At 45.4% G+C, this 22,867-nt stretch overlaps 1 protein-coding gene across 1 annotated transcript in view; it reads left to right on the top strand.

Moving 5' to 3' along the window:
* PTDSS1 (phosphatidylserine synthase 1) overlaps window positions 1–22,867 on the top strand; it is a 125,087-nt gene that overhangs the window by 38,496 nt on the left and 63,724 nt on the right. Inside the window, exons 5-6 of the mRNA XM_030216950.1 lie at window positions 9,156–9,314; window positions 13,652–13,803. Of these exons, the coding sequence (XP_030072810.1) occupies window positions 9,156–9,314; window positions 13,652–13,803 (311 nt within the window). The remainder of the gene's footprint in view (window positions 1–9,155; window positions 9,315–13,651; window positions 13,804–22,867) is intronic.

A 22,867-nucleotide genomic window follows, 5' to 3' on the forward strand; every position in this document is an offset into this window, starting at 1 on the left:
GATTTGTTTTAAATTTACTACACTGTAGTTTCATCGCATGCCCCCTAGTCCTAGTATTTTTGGAAAGCGTGAACAGACGCTTCACATCCACCTGTTCCACTCCACTCATTATTTTATATACCTCTATCATGTCTCCCCTCAGCCGTCTGTTCTCCAAGCTGAAAAGCCCTAGCCTCCTTAGCCTTTCTTCATAGGGAAGTCTTCCCATCCCCACTATCATTTTAGTCACCCTTCGCTGCACCTTTTCCAATTCTACTATATTTTTCTTGAGATGCGACGACCAGAATTGAACACAATACTCAAGGTGCGGTCGCACCATGGAGCGATACAACGGCATTATAACATCCTCACACCTGTTTTCCATACCTTTCCTAATAATACCCAACATTCTATTCGCTTTCTTAGCTGCAGCAGCACACTGAGCAGAAGGTTTCTGTATTATCGACGACGACGACACCCAGATCCCTTTCTTGGTCCATAACTCCTAACGTGGAACCTTGCATGAAGTAGCTATAATTCGGGTTCTTTTTTCCCACATGCATCACCTTGCACTTGCTCACATTAAACGTCATCTGCCATTTAGCCGCCCAGTCTCGTAAGGTCCTTCTGTAATTTTTCATAATCCTGTCGCGAGTTAAAGACTTTGAATAACTTTGTGTCATCAGCAAATTTAATTACCTCGCTTGTTACTCCCATCTCTAAATCATTTATAAATATATTAAAAAGCAGCGGTCCTAGCACGGACCCCTGAGGAACCCCACTAACTACCCTTCTCCATTGTGAATACTGCCCATTTAACTCCACTCTTGTTTCCTATCCTTCAACCAGTTTTTAATCCACAATAGGATGTTTCCTCCTATCCCATGACCCTCCAATTTCCTCTGTAGCCTTTCATGAGGTACCTTGTTAAACGCCTTTTGAAAATCCAGATACACAATATCAACCGGCTCCCCTTTGTCCATATGCTATTTGTTGTAGTCATAAAAGGCCCCTGAGAAAGGCCTAACTTCTGAAACACAGCTTGTGTTGGGTCCAGGATTGTCACATGTACCTCTTTATCACCATTTGGAATAAAGGCTCTGTTTTTTTTATCTTGCTACATCTGTGGTTTTTATGGCCATTCCTACCCTTTGTTGTATGTAGTTACATAGTACTACTTTAAAAACAAATAGAGAAAATATTTTTTTCACTGAATGCATAGTTAATTTCTGGAAATTGTTGCCACAAATGTGACAAAAGCAGTTAGTGTAGCTGGGTTTAAAAAAAAGGTTAAGATAAATTAGTTCAAGGTAGACCTGGAGAAAGCCACTGTTTATCCCTGGAGTCGGTGGTATGAAATCTTGCTGCTTTGGGAAATTCTGCCAGGTACTTGTGACCTGTATTGTGCACTGTTTTAGAGACAGGATACTGGGCTAGATGGAACATTGGTCTGACCCAGAATGGCAATTCTTATGAAGACTAGGAGGAAGAGGAGGGAGCATTTTTTACCCTGATCATAGCTCCATTAGGGGGGGGGGGGTTGGAGGCAGCACCATCTTTAGCCCCAGTTAGGTCCTGGGAGATGAGATGAGGGCCATGGGGAGGAGAGTGGTAAGCCAGCAGCAGATCTGAGGGAGGAGAGAAAATAGGGAAGAAACAGGAGAGTGGACAAGAAGAAAGTAGGAAGACTGCAGGGTGGGGATGGAGGAAGACTGGAGGAGGAGAGAATTGCATCTGGGTGGTGTGGAAATATCTGGGGAATGAGCGAGCTGCATCATGGTGGGTCATGTTAATTCTCCATGTTCTACTATTAGAGCCCCCTTTACCTCCTTGAAAAAAATTACTGAGGGGGAGAGGTCACTATGAGTATATTTTCTCTCTAGTGAGTTAATCCTGGAGGAATTTCAAATCCTTGCATCCAAAGACCTGTAATATTTGAGTCTGAAGTTAAAAAGAAAATAAAAACAGTTGATGGAAGGAGGGAATCAAGATAGCGCCTGTAACGGTTGCTCAATCCTGAGCTCCTGAGTACCATCAGTGAACCAGCGAGAGCATTTCTGTCCCCAATTTTGATGGGGAAAAGAAAGGCGAAAACACAGGTTCCTACCTCCAAGGGCCCAGTTTCTACGCCGGGCACTCGCCAAGGAACGCTGGAGAACTTCGGAATCAGGATTGTTGATGAGCAGACCCCCGCTTTGACGGGCTTGCACCTCTCCGGAGCAGACCGCAGCATTGAGAGAGCTACGCTAAGCCCCCATCTCACACCGCTCCTCCGCAACCCGGAAATGCGCTGGTACCGGCGGGACCACAACAGTATGAGGCCGAGTCCTCCGAGTTTGTGGTAGGAGGACCTCCGACTACCTCAACCCCGGCTAGAGAAACATCGAATCAGGGACAATTGCTGGTCGGTGTCCCTGCTATCTGTAGTTTCGCTTCCAAGAGCGGCGGAGGACTGATAAGACCTAAGCAGGTGACTTTGAATTCACTATGGGACGCGATTCAGGAGGTAAATAGCACTCTACTTCAGATTTATGTATCCATTAAGGGTGAAATAAAGGAACTGAAACAAAATAGTGAAATTTTAACTCAAACTGTCCAAGAACAAAAAGAGAAAATGGTAACAATGGAAAGTCTGGTTAATAAGCTACAAAATTTAACTGTTACTTTGATCCAAGAAAAGGAAACTGAAGATAGGAAGTTAGAATATCTGGAAAATAATGGGCGAAGAATAACCTGAGAATATTGAATTTTCCTAAATCTTCTTTAATACCAGCATTAGATATGTTTGGAAAATGTTTGGGAGAGATATTGGGTATTCCTGTGGAAGGATATCTTCCTATCACTAGGACCCAATATATCTCAGGAGTAAGGAGACTTACTAATGATCAACCTCAGGCTACTTCAGTCTTGAATTTGATCGAATTCCTCGAGAGTTCCTTGGAATTGATCACTGAGAAAACGACATTGGTTGTGACATTTGCCCTTGAAATGGACAGAAATAACATTCTGAGACTCTATTTTCGTCACTTAAATGATTTATTTCTTGGACAAAAGATAAAGATTTTTCCAGACATGGCAAGGAGTACTTAAAAAAAGAGAAAAGAATTTCTGCTATATAAGCCTAGAGTGTTAAAGATTGGTGCTACTTTTTTGTTAAAGTTTCCCTGGAAGTGTCATGTTACTTTTGAAACAGTTAATTATATATTCTTTACTCCTGAAAAATTGTTAGAATTTCTTAAAATGAAGGAGAGTGTTAAAACTCCTGAAGAAATGATCCAAGTATAGGAGCGCTGTAACGTTGGCTGCAGAAGCCTGCTCTGACCCTCCCGTTAATATAATCAGTTTTATTTCTCCTTTTTTTTTCTAGTATCTTGATTCAATCTTTTTTGTGGACAAATTTAAAATGTTTCTTTTTCAAACCAATATTGGTTTTGAGAATTTATTTTCTTTGTATTTCAATTTCTGAATGTCTATTATTTATGTCTTAGGATGTAAATGGAAAATATATAAATAAAGAATTAAAAAAAGAAAATAAAAGAAAAACTGTTATGATGTAGCAGTGGTTTCTTATCCCTGTCCTAGAGCACCCTTTCCCCGCAGTCAGTTGAGTTTTCAAGACTCCCACAGTGAAATTTCTTGTCCTGCCACTGTTGTTTGCCAGTCTATCGCATCCATTTTCACTATGGATCTCCTAAAATAAGGAGGTACTCAAGGACCAAGATGAGAACCATTGGACTGGTGAAAAGTGAAAATTAAGTAACTTCTTTATGAAACAGAGCATAAAGGGTTTTGTTGTCCTCCCTTGTTCGCCTTGGCTTTTTATGATCCTTGTTTCCACCTTTTAGATGTGAGGAGCAAAAGACCAAAATGGCATGGACTTGTGTGCAGTGGTTTTCTATTTATTTTTGTTACATTTGTACCCTGCGCTTTCCCACTCATGGCAGGCTCAATGCGGCTTACATGGGGCAATGGAGGGTTAAGTGACTTGCCCAGAGTCACAAGGAGCTGCCTGTGCCTGAAGTGGGAATTGAACTCAGTTCCTCAGTTCCCCAGGACCAAAGTCCACCACCCTAACCACTAGGCCACTCCTCCACAGTGGAGTTAATCAGTGCAGAAAAGAGCTCTCTTGTAGCAGACTCCTGATAGGAGCTTGAAATATATGTTGTCTTTATGACAGGTCCAACCCCCTGTTCACCTGTTCAAAACAACTGCAGGTCACTTAGATTCCACAGAATTGTAAATATGTGTGCACCTGCTGTGTGAGATAAGTGTTTTCTTGGTTGATATTTTACTAAGATTCACAAACTTGATTCATCTTTACACGAGCTTTGACTTTGAAACTCATCAGCTTTTAGTCCTTTACCTGCTATTTTAATCCTTCTAGTTTGCTCCCTTCATTTCCCTTTCAGATGTTAAAGTGGCCAAGCGAATGTGGAAACCATCTCGAGGTGTGCCGCCTTTTGGCCCGCAGCCAAGCATCTATCTATCCTCCTTTCCCCGTGACCAAGTGCAGCACTGACTTGACATGTCCAGGCCTGAGTCCCAGGGCTGACCTAGAATGAATTATCATTTTGCAATAATTAAATTCTACACATCAAGTTAACTATCATTATAATTATCATTCTTCCCATGTTCTGCAGTTGCATGCGAGATGTATTTTACTATACAATTTGTTAAGAGAGCTCTGTCTTTGTTTTATTTTTTAGATGTTTTGTTTCTTTTTTTTTGTTTTGTTTTTTAAACAACAAAGCATTTAAAACAGTGTTTTATCTCTTAGTTACCTCCTAGTTACATTATTAAAACCTGCTTTCCATCACACCTTATCAATGCACGTGATTACTGGGGGCTCTAAGAGGCAGATGCAGCAACCAAACGTAAAAAAATCTAAATCGTTAAAGTCCCTAACGATTTTAAAATAACGAAAAATGCACCAAAAAAAAAAGTCACACATGCTGAGATCGGTAGTGAAACGTACAATGTATCAAAGAATCACAATACACATCGTTAATCGGCCCCCAAATCATGCGCAGAGCAGCCAAGCGTTATGTTAGCTGCTCTGCGCATGCCACAAACAGTCAAAACACAGTCAAATCGCAAGCACATGGCTCCCAAATAAAAACAAAAATAAAAAAAAAGGGTCGGGAGGGGGCAAGGGCGCTCATCAGGAGCGTCCTGTACAGACGGCCTTGCCCCCCCCCCCCCCCCCGCTGCTCCCCACTTTCCGCCGCTCCCCCACCCCGAAAAAGCAAAATTCTAGCAGCCCCTGCCCCCTCCCCACTTTCCGCCGCTCCCCCCACCCCGAAAAAGCAAACTTCTAGAAGCCCCTGCCCCCCTCCCTTCCTCACTACTCTCTCACCTCAGCTCCGCCTCCCGACATCCTCCGTCCGTGCCCCGCCCCCTTTTGGGGTCGTCGCCGCCATTCCCCTCCTCCATCGGGCCCCCCTTCCTCTTACCGGGCCCGTGCAGCGCCTCTCTCCTCTGTCCGAAGGCGCTGCACGGGCAAGAAGAAAGCTGAATCAGCTGATGCCTGCCTTCGCCTAGCTTCGATAGAGCGTCTTTCTCCTCCTGGGCCCGCCCCTGTCTGACGTCAGTAACCTACGTAGGTTACTGACGTCAGACAGGGGCGGGCGCAGCAGAAGAAAGACGCGCCATCGCGAAGGCAGGCATCAGCTGATTCAGCTTTCTTCTTGCCCGTGCAGCGCCTTCGGACAGAGGAGAGAGGCGCTGCACGGGCCCGGTAAGAGGAAGGGGGGCCCGATGGAGGAGGGGAATGGCGGCGACGACCCCAAAAGGGGGCGGGGCACGGATGGAGGATGTCGGGAGGCGGAGCTGAGGTGAGAGAGGAGTGAGGAAGGGAGGGGGGCAGGGGCTTCTAGAAGTTTGCTTTTTCGGGGTGGGGGGAGCGGCGGAAAGTGGGGAGCAGCGGGGGGGGGGGGGGCAAGGCCGTCCGTACAGGACGCTCCTGATGAGCGCCCTTGCCCCCTCCCGATCCTTTTTTTATTTTTATTTTTTTATGTGTTTTCTGAGGTCCTTTGGACCAATCACAGCGCTTTTAGCTCTGCTAATGCGCTGGGATTGGCTCAAAGTTTGTTTATTTTTTCACTTAACACTTTTTCCTGCCACGGAGCTGTCCTAACGAGAGGTCCAGACCTCTCGTTAGTTTTCCTGCCTTTTTCCTGCGTAAAGGCAATCGGAAAAGGTTAGTGCATGTCGTTTCAATGGGGTTTTCACACTAATTGCTCATCTCCATTCCGTTTTCGTTAGCTGCTACTGTCGTCGGAAAATAGGCTTAAGTGCATGGAAAGGATAGGAAATTCTTCCCTGAGGGCTCATTTAACGATGAAAAACGTTTAGTGCATCTACCTCTAAATTAGCAAGTACAGGGGATTTGCTGCATCAACTGCATTTGGTTACCATTTAGATCAAGGGCATTTTTTAAGTTCACAGTATGCGTTTTTTGGACCCTTCAAGGCATTGGTCTTTTCCTATTTGGCTAACTGCCTACAATGGTACAACCCCTGTTGGTCTTTAGGATCTAACCAAGGTGGTTTTCTGAGGGTTGTTGTTTTTTATTTATTTATTTTGTTAAGGTCCAATCTTTATTAATTTTTATAAACTTAATACAAGGAATAGAGATAAAGAACATCAGTTCATCTGCATAAATCGTACCTGATACAATGGGTCTGAGGGTCATTGCTTTGAGGGAGATGCATTTGAATTGGAGTCAGATCAGAACCACCTCAGTTTTTGGAATAGCTTGCCTGCTATCTTATGATGTTTAGGACAAGCTTCCCAAACTGGGTTGGGAGCCCAAATGGGGTCACAAAACTTGCATTTGGGGTAGGGTTTCACATTTAACGCGTTAATAACACGATTAACAGGTTAAATGTTTAACGTGCATTAAAAATTTTAACGCATGTTAACACCAGGTCTGGCTCCCTTATCCATTGCTCCCTTTGCAGGCATACTTGGGCTGTAGAGACCCTGGGTCCCGGTCTGGTTTGGCTCTGCTGCTGTGCTGTTCCCAAGCGATGTAGAGAAGGTGGGAGTCACGCCCGTGACCCGGAAGTAACTTTGGAGGTGTGCATCCGGTGCACTTCGGGTCTGGGGCAAGGTTGGAGGGGTTCTAAGCAGCAGAACTGCTGGGGCCCAGAAGAAGTGGAGTGTGATTATTCTCCCCTCCCTTATTCCTGCTCCTCTCGGCTCTCTAACATTGCCTTCAGCGCTGCAGCACTGAAGGCATGCTGCTTCTTGCTACCGCACAAAACCTTTCTCTGTAGCATCCCACCGGGAAACAGGAAGTTCTGTCAGAGGAGGCAGGATGCTACAGAGGTTTCGGGCGGCTGAAAGAAACAGCATGCCTGCAGCGCTGAAGACAAGTCGGAGGGCCGAGAGGAGCAGGTATAAAGAAAGAGAGAACGCAGAATGCGGACCACCGGGGGGGGGGGGGGGGGGGAGGATTCAGGAGCCAAAGATTTGGGAGAAGGAGAGAATGGGGACCAGAGGGGGAGAAGGGAGAAAGAGAGAGGGAATGGGGATCATGATGGGGGGAGGGTTCAGAAGCACAGGAAGATTTGCTGGGAGAGAGACAAAAATAGATGTGTTTGAGAGAGACAGATGCAGGAAATAGGTGATGGAAAAAATAAGGGAGATGGTGATCATGGATTGGAGGGAAGAGACAGTGCCCATGGAGGGAAGAGGAGAGACGATGCCCATGGTGGAGGGGAAGGGGAGAGAAGAAACAGCACCTGTGGAGGGGAAGGGAAGGACAGAGAAGGGATGGTGCCCTTGAAGGGGAAGGGAAGGGGAGAAGAGATGGTGCCTGTGGTGGGGAAGGGGAGAGAAGAGAAGAGATACAGAAGGAGACTGTGCCTGTGTAAGGGAAGGGGAGAGAAGAGAGACAGAAGGAGACAGTGCCCATGGAGAGGAACAGAAGAGAAGAGAGATAGGAGGAAATGGTGCCCATAGAGGAGAGAAGAAGGGGAGAGAAGAGAAGGTAGACAGGAGGAGACGGTGCTCAGGGAAGAGAGAACGGAGGAGATGGTGCCCATGAATGGAGGGGAAGGGAAGAGGTGGAAACTAGACAGAATTGAAAAGGAGGAAAAAATGGATGAAAGTTGAATGTGAAAGATGGATATAAGGCAGGATGAGAAAGAGGAGGAAAAAAAGAAATAGTGAATACTAAACAGGCAGAGTTCAGAGCACAGGGAAACAGAACTAGAGATGGGGACTGAGATTGGACAGATAAAATCACCAGAAAGCAATGGTAAGATAAATGATTTCATTTTTAGTTTAGTATTTGAAATATATCAGTTTTGAGAATTTACATCTGCTTATCTATATATTGCACTGTACAGGAGGAAATGTGAGGGGGCTGCTTTATGTGATTAATCGCGCAACTAAACATTTTTTGTTGTGATTAATCATGCAATTAATCATTTTAATCAATGGTCAGCCCTATTTTGGGATCATGACCTGGGTGACTCCTCCACAGGTGCATCATTATTATTTCTATCTCAGGGCGAGGGGGGGGGGGGTCACACAATTTTATTTGGTGCACTCATGGGGTCACAGCCACAAAACGATTGATAAGTACTGTTTTAGGATCAGTTTAAACACCTTTTTTTCCCTGCTGAATTCATCAGATATGAGTATGTCTCTTGCCTTGATGAGCAGTACTGTGAGGGGTTGTAAGGTACCTGGTTCAATAATTTATCAGGTTAATATGAAAGTATGGTTTGGTTTTAACATAGAGTGGAGTGAGGATAGTTGGAAATCTTAGTTGAGGTTTGGATAGGCCTAACTTTTTAATTTCTGCTAGTTTATGATTCATGCGAACCTCACTAGTTGTTGCCATATTTTGTTTTAAACTTTTTAAAATTATTGGTTTTTGCGTTTATTGTTAATGTCGTTAGCTGTGTTCACAGCTATGAATGGCCTTGTTACCTAGACAGTGGAATGCAAATGTATTAGATGCTATAGTAAGCGCTAGGAGCATGAAGGTGCATTTTTGTATTTTATTAAACAATGTGTTAGTACATGTTTTAAATGAGTAAAGCCCCCCCCCCCCCAAGAGTTTTATTCAGGTTAGCCATGACAGAGAGACCCACCATTGGCGGATGTGAATGTGGATACCTTTTAAAGCTGTGACTTTTTTTTTTTTTTGTTCCTCGCAGGAGTATGCTGTTAACTGCCATGTTATCACCTGGGAGAGGATTCTCAGCCATTTTGACATATTTGCATTTGGACACTTTTGGGGCTGGGCCATGAAGGCTCTGCTGATCCGGAGCTATGGGCTCTGTTGGACAATCAGCATCACCTGGGAGGTCACAGAGGTAGGTTTGGGATTACATTGGATTCGGAACAAAACAGCAACGGGGGAATCTGTGCTTAATAACTATAGTGTCTCTGGGAGAGCTAGGGGACAGGGCTTAGACTGGGGTCTGCTCCCAGAAATGGTGTTTACTGCAATTAGAAATGATGTAATGAAAAACCATGAACATTATTGTACTGTGGTCTGTGCCATTATAAGGTCAAATAATCAGTATGAAGGGGAGCGGGTCTCTCTTTTTTTTTTTTTTTTTTAATTAACTTTTCTTTACGTTTTACTAAAACTTTTTTTTTCTGTGACCCATTGAGAAATGTATGCCGTTATTAGGCATTAGATATCTCTCTTGTCAGACTAAAAGGTGGAAATTCTCAGTTTTTTGCTTTACTGTCTGAGTTGTTTCTGTGTCCCCCTGGGGCAGAGGTGGCACTCTGGCAACAGCAGACAAGCCTCCTGCTGATTGGGAGAACACCAGTAAGATGTGGGAAGAAAACACAGTGTACTAAATTTTGTGTCAGCTTTCTTGGGTAACTCTTGCATATGAGGAAACATCCAGTCTTGATCCCATAAGTAGAACTTGAGAGTTTCCAAAGTATAAATGCATCAGTCTTGCTCAAAAATAGTGACGCCAGTAAGATGACTCATTCATAGACTTCTACCACAGACGTTTCCATCAGGCTATCAGCTGTCAAAGGGGCCACCAAGCTCTCCTCACCCCACGAACTCTTATGAAGAAATCATGAGAGGCGGGTCATAAATACCATAAATGAAAATGGCACTTTTTCAGTTGGGTATGCGGCACTTTAAACAAATATTTTTTGAGAGTGTTCAAGATGCGACATTTATATCAATTTGGGAAAATGTAGTACACAGGGGCTTAGTTGTCTCACATAGTTTTCCATCTGCCTCACTTTGTGATAGACTACCAGCTTATTTTGAACTAGACAGTTGGTCACTCCTCTAACCTTCTTAACTTCCTTTTCTAAAACCTCTACTCCCCTGGTGGTCCTTTGACTCAAGCAAGATTCTGCCTTGAAAGTCCCAACACACTGAACCAAAGAATTAACATCTGTAGGGCATTTGGATAAAAAAATTACAAGAGGACCTTACAAGGCTGGGAGACTGGGCGTCTAAATGGCAGATTATGTTTAATGTGAGCAAGTGTAAAGTTGATGCATGTGGGAAAGAGGAACCCGAATTATAGTTCTGTAATGCAAGGTTCCACATTAGGAGTCACCGACCGGGAAAGGGATCTAGGTGTCATCGTTGATGATACGGAAACCCTCTGCTCAGTGTGTGGTGGCGGCTAAGAAAGCAAATAGAATGTTAGTTATTATTAGGAAAGGAATGGAAAACAAAAATGAGGATACTATAATGCCTTTGTATCACTCCATAGTGCATTCGTACCTCGAATATTGTGTTCAGTTCTGGTCACCACATCTCAAAAAAGATAAACTGGAATTAGAAAAGGTACAGAGAAGGGTGACGAAAATGATAAAGGGGATGGGATAACTTCCCTATGAGGAAAGGCTAAGCGACTAGGGCTCTTAAGCTTGGAGAAAAGACAGCTGAGGGGAGATATGATAGAGGTCTATAAAATAATGAGTGGAATGGAACGGGTAGACGTGAATCGCTCGTTTACTCTTTCCAAAAATACTGGGACTAGAGGGCATGCAATGAAGCTACAAAGTAGTAAATTTAAAATTTCTTGACTCAATGTGTAATTAAACTCTGGAATTCGTTGCCAGAGAATGTAGTATAAGTGGTTAGCTTAGCGGGATTTAAAAAAGGTTTGGATGGCGTCCTAATGGAAAAGTCCATAGACCATTATTAAAATGGACTTGGGGAAAATCCACTGCTTATTTCTAGAATAAACAGCATAAAATGTATTGTACTGTTTTGGGATCTTGCCATGTACATGTGACCTGGATTGGCTACTGTTGGAAATAGGATGCTGGGCTTGATGGACCTTCGGTTTGTCCCAGTATGGCCATACTTATGTACTTATGCACTTTCAGATTTTTGAGTCATTTTATAAATGCTTTCTTCCATGATCGGTGCAATATCCACTCCATTCCCAGATATACCTTCAGCAGTCGACTGCATTCCTTCTCTACGATTTTCTTCCGTGAACACCGAAGAGAAGTATTTGTTTTGCACGTTCACTTTATCCTCATCGCTTTCCACATAGTTGTCCTCAGCATCTTTCAGTCTTACAATGCCATTCCTAGCCTTTCTCCTTTCTCCAGAATATCTGAAAAAGGTCTTGTTACCTCTGTTTATATGCAAACACTCTTGCCCCCTTCCAACACAAGCCAAGCAGCGCGTCACTACTGTGGAGGAGTAGCCAAATGGCAAACGGTTCAATTACCACTGCAACCCTTCATTGCCCCAGGTACAACACAAGTACCACAGAAATGAACTATATCAAATCCCATTCCCTTTCCTAACTCAGCAAACAGGGAAACCCCACGGCTCACAGCCCAAGGTGTTGAGTGATGGAGGAATTGAGTGAGATATCATCTCCCAGTAGTGTCAATATTCTTCCATCAGGCACCATAGAAGCAGAGCTGAGAAATCTGTCGATCTTTAGTTGGTAAGCTACGGGTACAGAGGTTATGGAGGGATAAACTCTGAACCAGCCTTTCCTGGAAAATAAGCAAAAACAGAAGAATAATAAGATGACAGTAATCAACAGAAACAACAGCGCCAGCAGCTCACACAGCTACCTTTGCTTGTTTTTGAGCAATGATTATAGTAGTCATTGAAAGTTAATTACCTTTACCTGTCACAGACAGAGCCAGTAGGAATTCTTTGCAACGACTGAGGTCTTTTTCTCCTTTTACAAACTTGTGTGTGGATCGTTTGTAGTTCACTTTTGGTTACCGTTAGAGATATAGGGTCCTGGTTACTAAGGTGTACTAGTGTTTTTAGCGCACACTAAAAATGCTGGTGCGGCTTAGTAAACAGGGTCCACAATGTGAATGATATTGCTATTTTTTGGGGATTAAGTGTCACTAATCTGTTATACTGCTGCATTATTGAGTTGCCACCAGTCTGGTATATTGTTGCAGTGTGTGCCTGCCCAGTCACATTGCAACACACTGCTTCATGTAGTCTACCTTAATTACACTATTATGTAACCGTATAATCCATTTACTCCGTGTATCCACCCTGTTATCTATAGTTCTATGTAATTTCACCCTGTTACACTGTAAATCACAATTGACCCGAACTTACTTTGGATAATATGGGGTATAAGAACTAATAAATGAAAATTTTAAAATGATAAAACGGCATCTTGACACACAGATGCCATTAGAGAATTGGCGTCCAGCACTCTGCATTGGTACATTTAAGTGGAGGTTCCAATTATAGAATTGCGTTCTTTTGATTTTCAAGTATTTTTGTTTCAAACAGAAGCAAGCTTTGACATCCTGCCATTCAGCATACATCAACAATCAGAGAGATGAGTCTTTCTCATTGTTTGTAACATAACATTCACAAAACAAAAGTAAAAGCCAATAAACCTTGGCTCAATATTCAGCCCACGGTGATAAACAGCTTGTTAGTCGCTCATGGCCATGGGTTGAATTGCCCCAGCATTGAATGTCTGGGGTTATGTTTGGCCTTCGGTTTTGAATATCTGGGTCAGTGCAGCAACCCGGAAGTTAACCAGGCATAGGTTGATATCCAGACCAGTGCCCGGTCAACTCGATGGATTAAATTAGGGCAGACTTTGCTTTTTTAACTTTATTCATTTTCTTAGTCAGTGGACTGAATATCACTACTATCCAGCTAAGTAGCAGCTCCACCTAAACTTAGCCCCTGGATTGCCTCTAACCTAGCCAGTTTGCAGATGGCCAATTTAAGCCAATATTCAGAGGCGCAGCTTGCTTAAGTGCCACCAAATATTGGCTACCAGCCAGCTCAGTGGAGTTTAATCGGGCAAGAGCTTCTCCTGTCTGGTTAAACCCTTTGAATATTGACTCCCCACTATTTTTAACTATGAAATCCCCAAACCCTGGCATCCTCTCCTCAGTTCCCTCTCTCGGTATGTCACTGTAGCACTGGAAAATCCCCTCAGTAGTCAATCACAATATGTATTTTGGACACCCATAATAATACAGAATGGGGCCAAGATTTTAAAAAAAAAAAATAATAATAATAAAAGTTCCTTCTCCCATAGTGTCAAGGTCATTTCTCCATAAAGTTCCCATCTATTCCTCCTATTAAAGGGAAAATAAGCATTTTAAAGAAGAACATTTTCCTACTTAGAGGAATGGTTAACGTTTTTGGAGCCAGTTCTAAACTTTCTTGCATCTTGTTTGCTCTGCTCTTTAGCTCTTCTTCATGCATCTCCTGCCCAATTTTGCTGAGTGCTGGTGGGATCAAGTCATTCTGGACATCCTGTTGTGTAATGGTGGTGGCATCTGGTTGGGCATGGTGGTCTGCCGCTTCTTGGAAATGAGGACTTACCACTGGGCAAGCTTCAAGTAAGTCTATTTACAAATTCATCATATAACACCACCTTGGCATTTATTTATTTGGGTTTATTTATCTCCTTTTCAAAGGAATTCACTCAATGTGCTGTACAGCAAGAATAAGTTAAACATAAGCAATAAAGACAGCAGTAAAAATATTCAAATTACAATACAAAATACAGCTTAGTATACTACATTACAATGTCAACCCAATATGCAATAAATCATTTTAATAGGCAGCATAGGGTGTAAGTAAAGATGGAATGTATAGATAGATAAGATAGAGCAGTGGTTCCCAAGCCTGGTCCTGGAGGCACCCCAGCCAGTCAGGTTTTCAGGATAAACTACCTGCACTTCATGCAAATCTCTCTTCTGCATATTCATTGTGGATATCCTGAAAACCTGACTGACTGAGGTGCCTCCAGGACCAGGTTAGGGAACCACTGAAATAGAGTAACAGGAGTAAGACATTATGGGGACTAATTTAGAGAAAGTTGCACATGAGGTCAGAATGGTGCTTGAAAATTATCTTAGCTAGGTTTAGAGTGGATAAGCATGTCCTTCTATAGTATGTGCAGCCAGTGTCACTCCATGTGTGTGTGTGACTAGCAGGTCAGTTACTTCTTCCATAAAAGGCCTGGTTGAAGAGCCAAGCTTTCATCTGCTTCCTGAAGTAGAGATTAGTCTTGTGTTAAGCAAAGCCTTTCAGAGAGTTCATCCCAGAGTGTGGGTGCTACTCCGGGGAAGGCTCCCTGATGGGTATCACATTGTGTGATGCCCTTTGGAGAGGGGGTGGTTAGGATAATCCTTGGCAGAACCTTAGTGACCTTGGAGGTGTATAGAGGGAGATCCTGTTCAAGCACTCTGGGCCATTTTCCTTTAAGGGCCTTGAAGATCAGTCATAAGAATTTTAAGTTTATCCCTATACTGTACTGGTAGCTAGTGAAGTTTTTGCAAAAATGATGTGATGTGGTCACTTCGCTTTCAACCTTCCATTAGTCTTGCTGCAGCATTCTGAATCAATTGGAGCTGGTGCAAACCCTTTGTAGTCAGATCAGTGTAGAGTGCATTACACAATCCAGTCTTGATGTAATCATGGCATGCACAACTGAGACAGGATTTGCCTTCTCAGTGTAAGAAGGGAGGCAGCTTAGTTGTCGCAAATGATAGAATCAGCTCTTAAAGGTTGCTTGGATTTGAGGGATCAGAGTAAGTGTTGAATCTAGCTCTATTCCAAGGTTACTGACTTGTGATTTGAGGGGGAGTTCGTATTTCCCAAAAGAGACCTTGATGTCAGGTTCGTGTCCACTGGTGTTAGGGACCCAGAGAAGTTCAGTTTTACTTGGGTTCAGGCAAAGTTGTTTGTTTTTATGATTGATGTTAGACAGGTAGTCAGTTTATTCAGGGCTGTGGGTAAGTCAGGCTCAGTGGGTATAAGTAGCTGCACATCATCCATGTAGATTCATTATACAGAGGTCTGTGGTTCAGTGAGAGGTTAACCACATTGTCAGGAGTCACTTCCTTTTTTTTTCCCCCAATTCTGCTGGCACTTTCAGGGGGTGATTTTATAAAACTACTTCCATGTGTAAAGCCTGTTTGACATTCAGAAAAAGGGTTTTATAGAATTGTACAGCAGCATTAGCATATAGAAAGTAGGCAAACAAAAAGAATGCACCTAGTTTTATGCTATCTTTGTTCAGGTGATAACAAACGCATAGTTTAGGTGAAGCATAGATGGAGTTGCAGTTCATACATTTATAAAATAAGCAGGTACAAATAAATAGGGTATTCCTCAGCAATCCTCTAGACCGTTCAAGACGCTTGGGTTATGCATTCCTACCAGCAGAGGGAGACTGAGAACACTAAAACTTCTTATACAAATAGCCTGTGCAGACCTTCTACTAACCAGTATTTTCTCAGTCTCAGCAGAGGGTAGATGTGTGCAGCCTGTGCAGTGTACTCAGTCTGGTAGGCCCGTTTGGGGTTTCTAGGTTGGGTTGTAAATGTTAGAGAACCCACACTTGGATCTCTATTACAGGGCTTAAGTCCTAAGGGGCTTCTTATTCCCTGTGGGATGACGCACCCGGGTGGGCGGGTCCCTCCCCCTGTGCTCTTTCTTTGGAGGACTGCTTGACCTCAGCTACAGACCTCGTTCTGTACCCTTGAGACGTTTAGGCATCAGCAACGAGGTTTAAAAAAATAAAAGTTTTTAAAAGGCTGCTATTTTGGCAATTCTTGTGGCAGTCCAGAGATAAAACGTCTTCAAGGGCGTTCTTGCCTTAGGCGGTTTTGCCTATTAGTCTGTCAGAGCACAAAGCAACTGTTTGTTTTTATTGTGTTCGCGGCCATTATGTCTAAGCCGGTGAGGTGTCGGTTTTGCATGAAGCACGGCGTTGAAGTGAAAGGTGGCCAATGTAAATTTTGTGGGGAGCCTACGTTGTCAGCGCTCTTGCCCCCCCCGTGCTTTCCCCTGAGTCGGCAAAGGTGTTGGGCGGCGATTTGACCGCACATTCCGGGCTGGCAACGGTGGGGCCAGTTTTGGCGGGAAACACGGCCATTTTGGCTGCGCGTCCCGGGTCGGCCTTGACAGTGCCGTTTTTGGCGGGAAGTGTGGCCCTTTTGGCCGCGCATTCCGTACCGGCGCTGGGGGACCTGTTTGTGGCGGGAAGCGCGCCTAGTTTAGTCGCGGATCACGCAATGGACCTGCCGCCTCGGGAGTGAGGGGGGTCCGTCACGGAGACTGCGGGAAGTGTTGGGGCTTCAGCAGCGTCGGGGAGGGGGGTCTGGCTTCCCCCCTGAGTTTGTTTGGTCTCTGTATCATGCCTGGAGAGCTGGCCCCTCTCAGGCTGTTTGTTCCCCGGGGGTTGCTAGCTCAGTGGGAGTTAAGCGCCCACAGGTGGCTATTTCGGAGCCTATGGAGATACTTTCTCTGCCTGAGTCGGACGTTTGGAGTGACCCAGGAGAGGAGGATCTCTTAGATGTGTCTGAGGATCAGGATGGGCTAAGGCCTGGGTAAGATTCTTCAGTGGTTCACATTTTTCATAAGGAGGAGTTGTTAGAGCTCATTGATCAGGTGATCTCTACTTTGAAGTTTGCTCCGGCGGCCACTCCCTCTGCTGAGGGACCCCAGGTAGATCCCTTGGTTAAGGGGATTCAGAGAGCCTCCCGTTCCTTTCCCATGAATTCAGACATTAGGGACATGGTTTTTCAGGAATGGTCTGTGCCGGAGGCTGCTTGTAAGGTGTCTAGGGCTATGGCGCGGCTGTATCCCTTGCCTCCGGAAGATTTGGCCCTGCTGAAACCACCTACTGTGGATGCGGTGGTTACAGCGGTTACTAAGGCTACGGTCATTCCGGTGGATGGCTGTACAGCCTCATGGGATCCTCAGGATAGGAAGCTAGAGTCCTTTCTGAAGCGCAGCTTTGATTTGTCGGCTTTGGCCTTGCAAGCCTCTGTGTGTGGGGGCTTGGTAACCAGAGCTTGTTTCCGTTGGGCGGAGAAGCTCTTGGATGAACCTGCGTTAGATAGGACTGGTTTGGTTCAGGACCTGGCCAAATTGGAGATGGGGTCTTCTTTTTTGGCAGACACCCTTTATGATTTGCTAAGGGCTTCGGCTAAGAATATGGCTCTGGCAGTGACGGCTCGCAGGGCTCTTTGGCTTAGGGGGCTGGGTGGCAGATGCGGCCTCTAAAGCAAAGTTGTGTTCTCTACCTTTCAAAGGTTTGGAGAGGACTTGGATAAACTGATGAGTGGTCTTGGGGATACCAAGGTCTCACGGTTGCCGGAGTTACGGCCTAAGGCGGCTAGTCGAGGTGGTTCGGCTACAGGACGGTTTAGGGACGCAAGGCGGTACAGGCTGGGCAGATTTGTGTCTCTTTCTAAAAGCTGTTTTTTACAGCAGATGCAGTCCTTTCGAGGGGGTCGTCGAGGAGGTCGGGACTCCTCCGGAGGTGCCGGAAATGGTAATGTCCTCCTTATGAAGGTGTGTGGGTCCAGCCTCTGGTGAAGGTCGGGGTGCAACTTCGTCTGTTTTATCAGGGGTGGACCCAAATTACTTCAGATCAGTGGGTGCTGGAGGTCATTCGCGACGGTTATGCGCTCGAGTTCGAGCACCAGCTGCCGGATCTGTTTCTTCCCTCTCCTTGTCACTCTCGAGTCAAGTTAAAGGCTATTCAAGAGACTCTGGGTCGCTTAATCCAGTTGGGAGCTGTGGTACCCGTTCCTCGGCACGAGCTGGGAATGGGTTGTTATTCCATTTACTTTGTGGTGCCGAAAAGGAGGACCAGTTTCGACCCATTTTAGATCTCAAGAGGGTCAGTGGGGCACTCAAGGTGCCATCCTTCCGCATGGAGACTCTGCGCTCGGTCATAGTGGCTGTTCGTCAGGGAGAATTTCTCACGTCACTGGATCTCACGGAAGCGTATCTGCACGTGCCGATTCGAGAGGCCCATCGGTGTTTCCTTCGTTTTGCTGTTTTAGGGAGGCACTTTCAGTTCTGTGCTCTGCCTTTTGGTCTGGCAACGGCTCCACGTACTTTCTCCAAGATAATGGTGGTGGTAGCAGCGGCTTTGCAGAGGCAAGGAATTCTGGTGCATCCATATCTGGACGACTGGTTGATCCAGGCGAAGTCTCAGGCTCACAGTGTGGCGGCGATGGCTCAGGTGGTTGCGTTTCAGGACACGCTCGGATGGGTAGTGAATGTAGTCAAAAGTCAGTTGATCCCATCGCAGAGTCTGGAGTACTTGGGAGTGCGGTTCGACACGGCAGTGGGTTGTGTTTTTCTGCCAGATTCTCGTATTGCCTCTCTTCAGCAGCAGGTCCGGCTGTTAATGTCCGTTCAGAGTCCGATGGTTCGAATGTACCTTCGGGTTCTGGGCCTCATGGCAGCGACAATAGAGGTAGTAGCATGGGCCAGGGCGCATATACGTCAGCTTCAGGCGGCTCTGTTGTCCCGGTGGCCTCCTCAGGTACACAGTTTGGAGTTGCGGTTGCCATTGATGGGGGTCCTCGGCGCAGTCTCCAGTGGTGGCTGTGCTCGGCCCATCTGAAAAAGGGCATGCCGTTGGAACCTCCTCAGTGGGTGATTCTGGTAACGGATGCCAGTCTGCTGGGCTGGGGAGCTCAGGGTCTTGAACGGTCTGGAGGATTGCTGAGGAAGGTGAAATTATTTATTTATTATTTATTTATGGGGTTACTTATACCCCACATTTTCCCACTCATGCAGGCGCAATGTGACTTACAGAGAATTCAATAAAAATTACAAAGTGAAAAGCTTAGGAAAGTGTACAAGAAGCAAACAGGGGAGGGGACTCTAACAGCGTGAGCTAGGCAGGGTAAGGGACAGGGGATGCATCAATCAACGGTGTAAGTTGGGGAGTAAGTCTTAGCAAAGAAGTATGTCTTTAACAACTTCTTGAAGAGGGCATGGTCCACTTGAGTTTTAAGGTGGCGAGGTAGAGCGTTCCAGTGTTTGGGACTCCAGTAGCAGAAGGACGAGGCGAAGATCCTCTTGTACTTGACACCCTTATAACTCAGAAAGCGGAGGTGGAGATAGGACCGAGCAGCAAGGTTGGCATTTCTAGGTGGAAGGTCGATCAAGGAGAACATGTATTCTGGGGCAGCCCCATAGATGACTTTCCAGCTTATAATCGAAAGACAAAAATGCCTATATTGCGACCTAAATCGGGAGATAGGCGTTTATCTCCCAAAAACGAATAACGCGGTATAATCGAAAGCCGAACTTGGACGTTTTCAACTGCACTCCATCGCGGAAGCATACAAAGTTGACGGGGGCATGTCGGAAGCGTGGTGAAGGCGGGACTTGGGGCATGGTTATCATCCGAACAGAGATGGGCGCCTTTCGCCAATAATGGAAAAAAAGTATGCGTTTGTAGCTAGAATTTAGGGCACTTTTCCTGGACCCTGTTTTTTCACGAATAAGGCCCCAAAAAGTGCCCTAAATGACCAGATTACCCCCAGAGGAAATCGGGGATGACCTCCCCTGACTCCCCCAGTGGTCACTAACCCCCTCCCACCACAAAAAATGATGTTTCACAACTTTTTATTTTCACCCTCAAATGTCATACCCACCTCCCTGGCAGCAGTATGCAGGTCCCTGGAGCAGTTGTTAGGGGGTGCAGTGGACTTCAGGCAGGTGGACCCAGGCCCACCCCCCCCCTACCTGTTACAATTGTGCTGCTAATGCTTAGTCATCCAACCCCCCCAAACCCACTGTACCCACATGTAGGTGCCCCCCTTCACCCCTTAGGGCTATAGTAATAGTGTAGACTTGTGGGCAGTGGGTTTTGAGGGGGATTTGGGGGGCTCAACACACAAGGGAAGGGTGCTATGCACCTGGGAGCTCTTTTACCTTTTTTTTTGTTTTTGTAAAAGTGCCCCCTAGGGTGCCCGGTTGGTGTCCTGGCATGTGAGGGGGACCAGTGCACAACGACTCCTGGCCCCTCCCACGAACAAATGCCTTGGATTTATTCGTTTTTGAGCTGGGCGCTTTCATTTTCCATTATCACTGAAAAACAAAAACGCCCAGCTCACAAATTGTCGAATAAAACATGGACGTCTATTTTTTTCGAAAATACGGTTCGGTCCGCCCCTTCATGGACCCGTTCTCGGAGATAAACGCCCATGGAGATAGACGTTTTCGTTCGATTATGCCCCTCTATATGTGTTAGGGAGCAGATCTTGAAAGCAATGTGTTCCTGTACAGGCAGCCAATGAAGTTTAAAGCGCAAGGGTGCGGCGTGAGCAAAGCGTCTTTCTCTAAGTATGAGTCTCGCCGCAGTGTTCTGAGCCGTTTGGAACTTTTTCAATAAGGAGGCCGGACAACCCACATAAATTCCACTACAATAATCCAGATGGGATAGGACGAGCCAGTGGACAAGGGTCCAAAACAAGTCTCTGGGAAGGATGTATCTGATGCGCCGAAGCCTCCACATTGCCTGGAACATTTTCTTGGAGACCAAGTGCACGTGGTCAGCCAGCTGGAGATGTGAGTCCAGATGCACTCCTAAAAGCCACAGGCTTTTGGCAATCGGAAGGGTGGAGCCCAATACTGGAAGCACTGTGTCGGATACATGGGCATGAGTGGACGAGAGGATGAGACAATGGGTTTTTTTCCCTGTTGAGTTTGAAGCGAAACACCCTGGCCCAATGCTCCAAGGCGGAGAAACAGGCATCAGTGAGGTTGGCAACTTCCGATACGGTGGAGTGGAATGGGATGTAGACTGTAATATCATCCACATAAATGAAAGGATTGAGGTCCAGATTTGCAAGTGCTGAGGCTAAAGGCATCATCATAATGTTAAATAAGGTAGGTGAAAGGGGAGACCCCTGTGGGACCCCACAGGAGGCCTTCCACGGTTCAGAAGTGTTGGAGCTCACCATGACCTGGTAGGACCTGGAAGTCAACAAACCCTTGAACCAGTGCAATACCGGTCCTCCTATACCAAAAGAGTCCAGTAGGTGAAGCAGGAGTTCATGGTCCATCATGTCGAAAGCGCTAGACATGTCAAATTGCAGCAGAAGAATCTTCCGTCCAACAGCTAGCTCTCGACAGAAGTTAGATAGGAGGGTGACCAGGACAGTCTCTGTGCTATATTGAACTCGGAAACCTGATTGCGAATGGTGGAGGATATCAAATTCAGCCAGAAAGTCGTTGAGCTGAACATTGACCAGACTCTCCATCAGCTTGATAACTAGAGGTATCAAGGCCACTGGGCGATAGTTAGAGATGACATCTGACTTGATCTTTATATTCTTTGGAATGGGAGTGAGGAGGATGTTACCATGACCCGGCGGGAAAGAACTGGCGCTTAACATAAAGTTGAGGTAACAAGTCAGATCTTCAATATAACTTTTCGGTGCAACTTTTAGGAGATGGATCGGACAAACATCTAATCTGCAGCTTTTGTTGGAGAATTTACGTAGAGCTGCAGCAACATTGTCAAGTGACAGGCATTTGAATTCGATCCAGATGCGGTCAGCAGGGCAAGCACCTGAGGGCACGGCCAAGGATACTAAGAAGTCCTCCACGTCAGAGAGGCAGCTTACGGTTGTAGACTGCAGGGTAAGAACTTTCTCCTTGAAGTAGGATCCAAGTTGCGTAGCTGAAGGAGGAGCAACACTGGAGAGTTCTAGTTTACGGGTATCTAGGAAGGAGATTAGCAGCTGATATATCTGTCTGATATCCCACCAACCACCTTCATCTTAGATGAAAAGTAGGTGTTCTTTGCGGGCCTTACCTGCTAATTTTCTTTCCTCTAGATCCTCCAGACCTTTCAAGAGCCCACCCAGTGTATCGGACAGTTCAGTATGATAATTTCTTTAGACTTCAGTTGCTGATATTTGTAGTAGCTCCTGTGATTTGGGTCCTGGAGTTTTACTAAGGGCAGTTTGTGGTACTGTTTGTTTGTGCCCATCTGCAATTGAATTCCCCCGTCTTCAGGGGAGGAGATCTGAGTGTGGATTCAGTGGTTTTGTTTAGGTGGAGGTGTTTTGTTACTCTGCTTTGTTACTGTTTTACTGGTTAGTAGAAGGTCTGCCCAGGCTACTTGTATAAGAAGTCTTAGTGTTCTCAGTCTCCCTCTGCTGGTAGGAGTGCATAACCCAAGCGTCTTGAACGGTCTGGAGGATCTAGAGGAAAGAAAATTAGCAGGTAAGGCCTAATTTCACCTTTCTTCACATAAGAAAGACAATGTATTTTCCCAGCAGTAGGTTTCTGAGAATTTTGTAGAACTAGAGTCAAGATGTGTAGCTCCAAGGAGGTAGATTCAGGAACAATGTCAGGATAATTTTTTTTTCAGAGAAGAGGTGGTAGGTGCCTGGAATGCCCTTGGAGTTGGTGGTGCAGAGAAAACTACACGAGAATCCAAAAAAGGGTGGAATAAACCCATAGAATCTCTATCCAGACTCGTATGAGGAGACTATTTCTTCACTGACCTTGGTGACTGTGGGGATTATTTATAATCGTCATCATAACATGTAGCGTTGACTATTGGTGCAGTAAGGTTATAGGTGTGCTTATGACAGATGCGCAGTATAGTGGTGCTCTTGGGGAATT

The sequence above is a fragment of the Microcaecilia unicolor genome, chromosome 1, assembly GCF_901765095.1.
Source record: "Microcaecilia unicolor chromosome 1, aMicUni1.1, whole genome shotgun sequence".
In the NCBI taxonomy this organism is placed as follows: domain Eukaryota; kingdom Metazoa; phylum Chordata; class Amphibia; order Gymnophiona; family Siphonopidae; genus Microcaecilia; species Microcaecilia unicolor.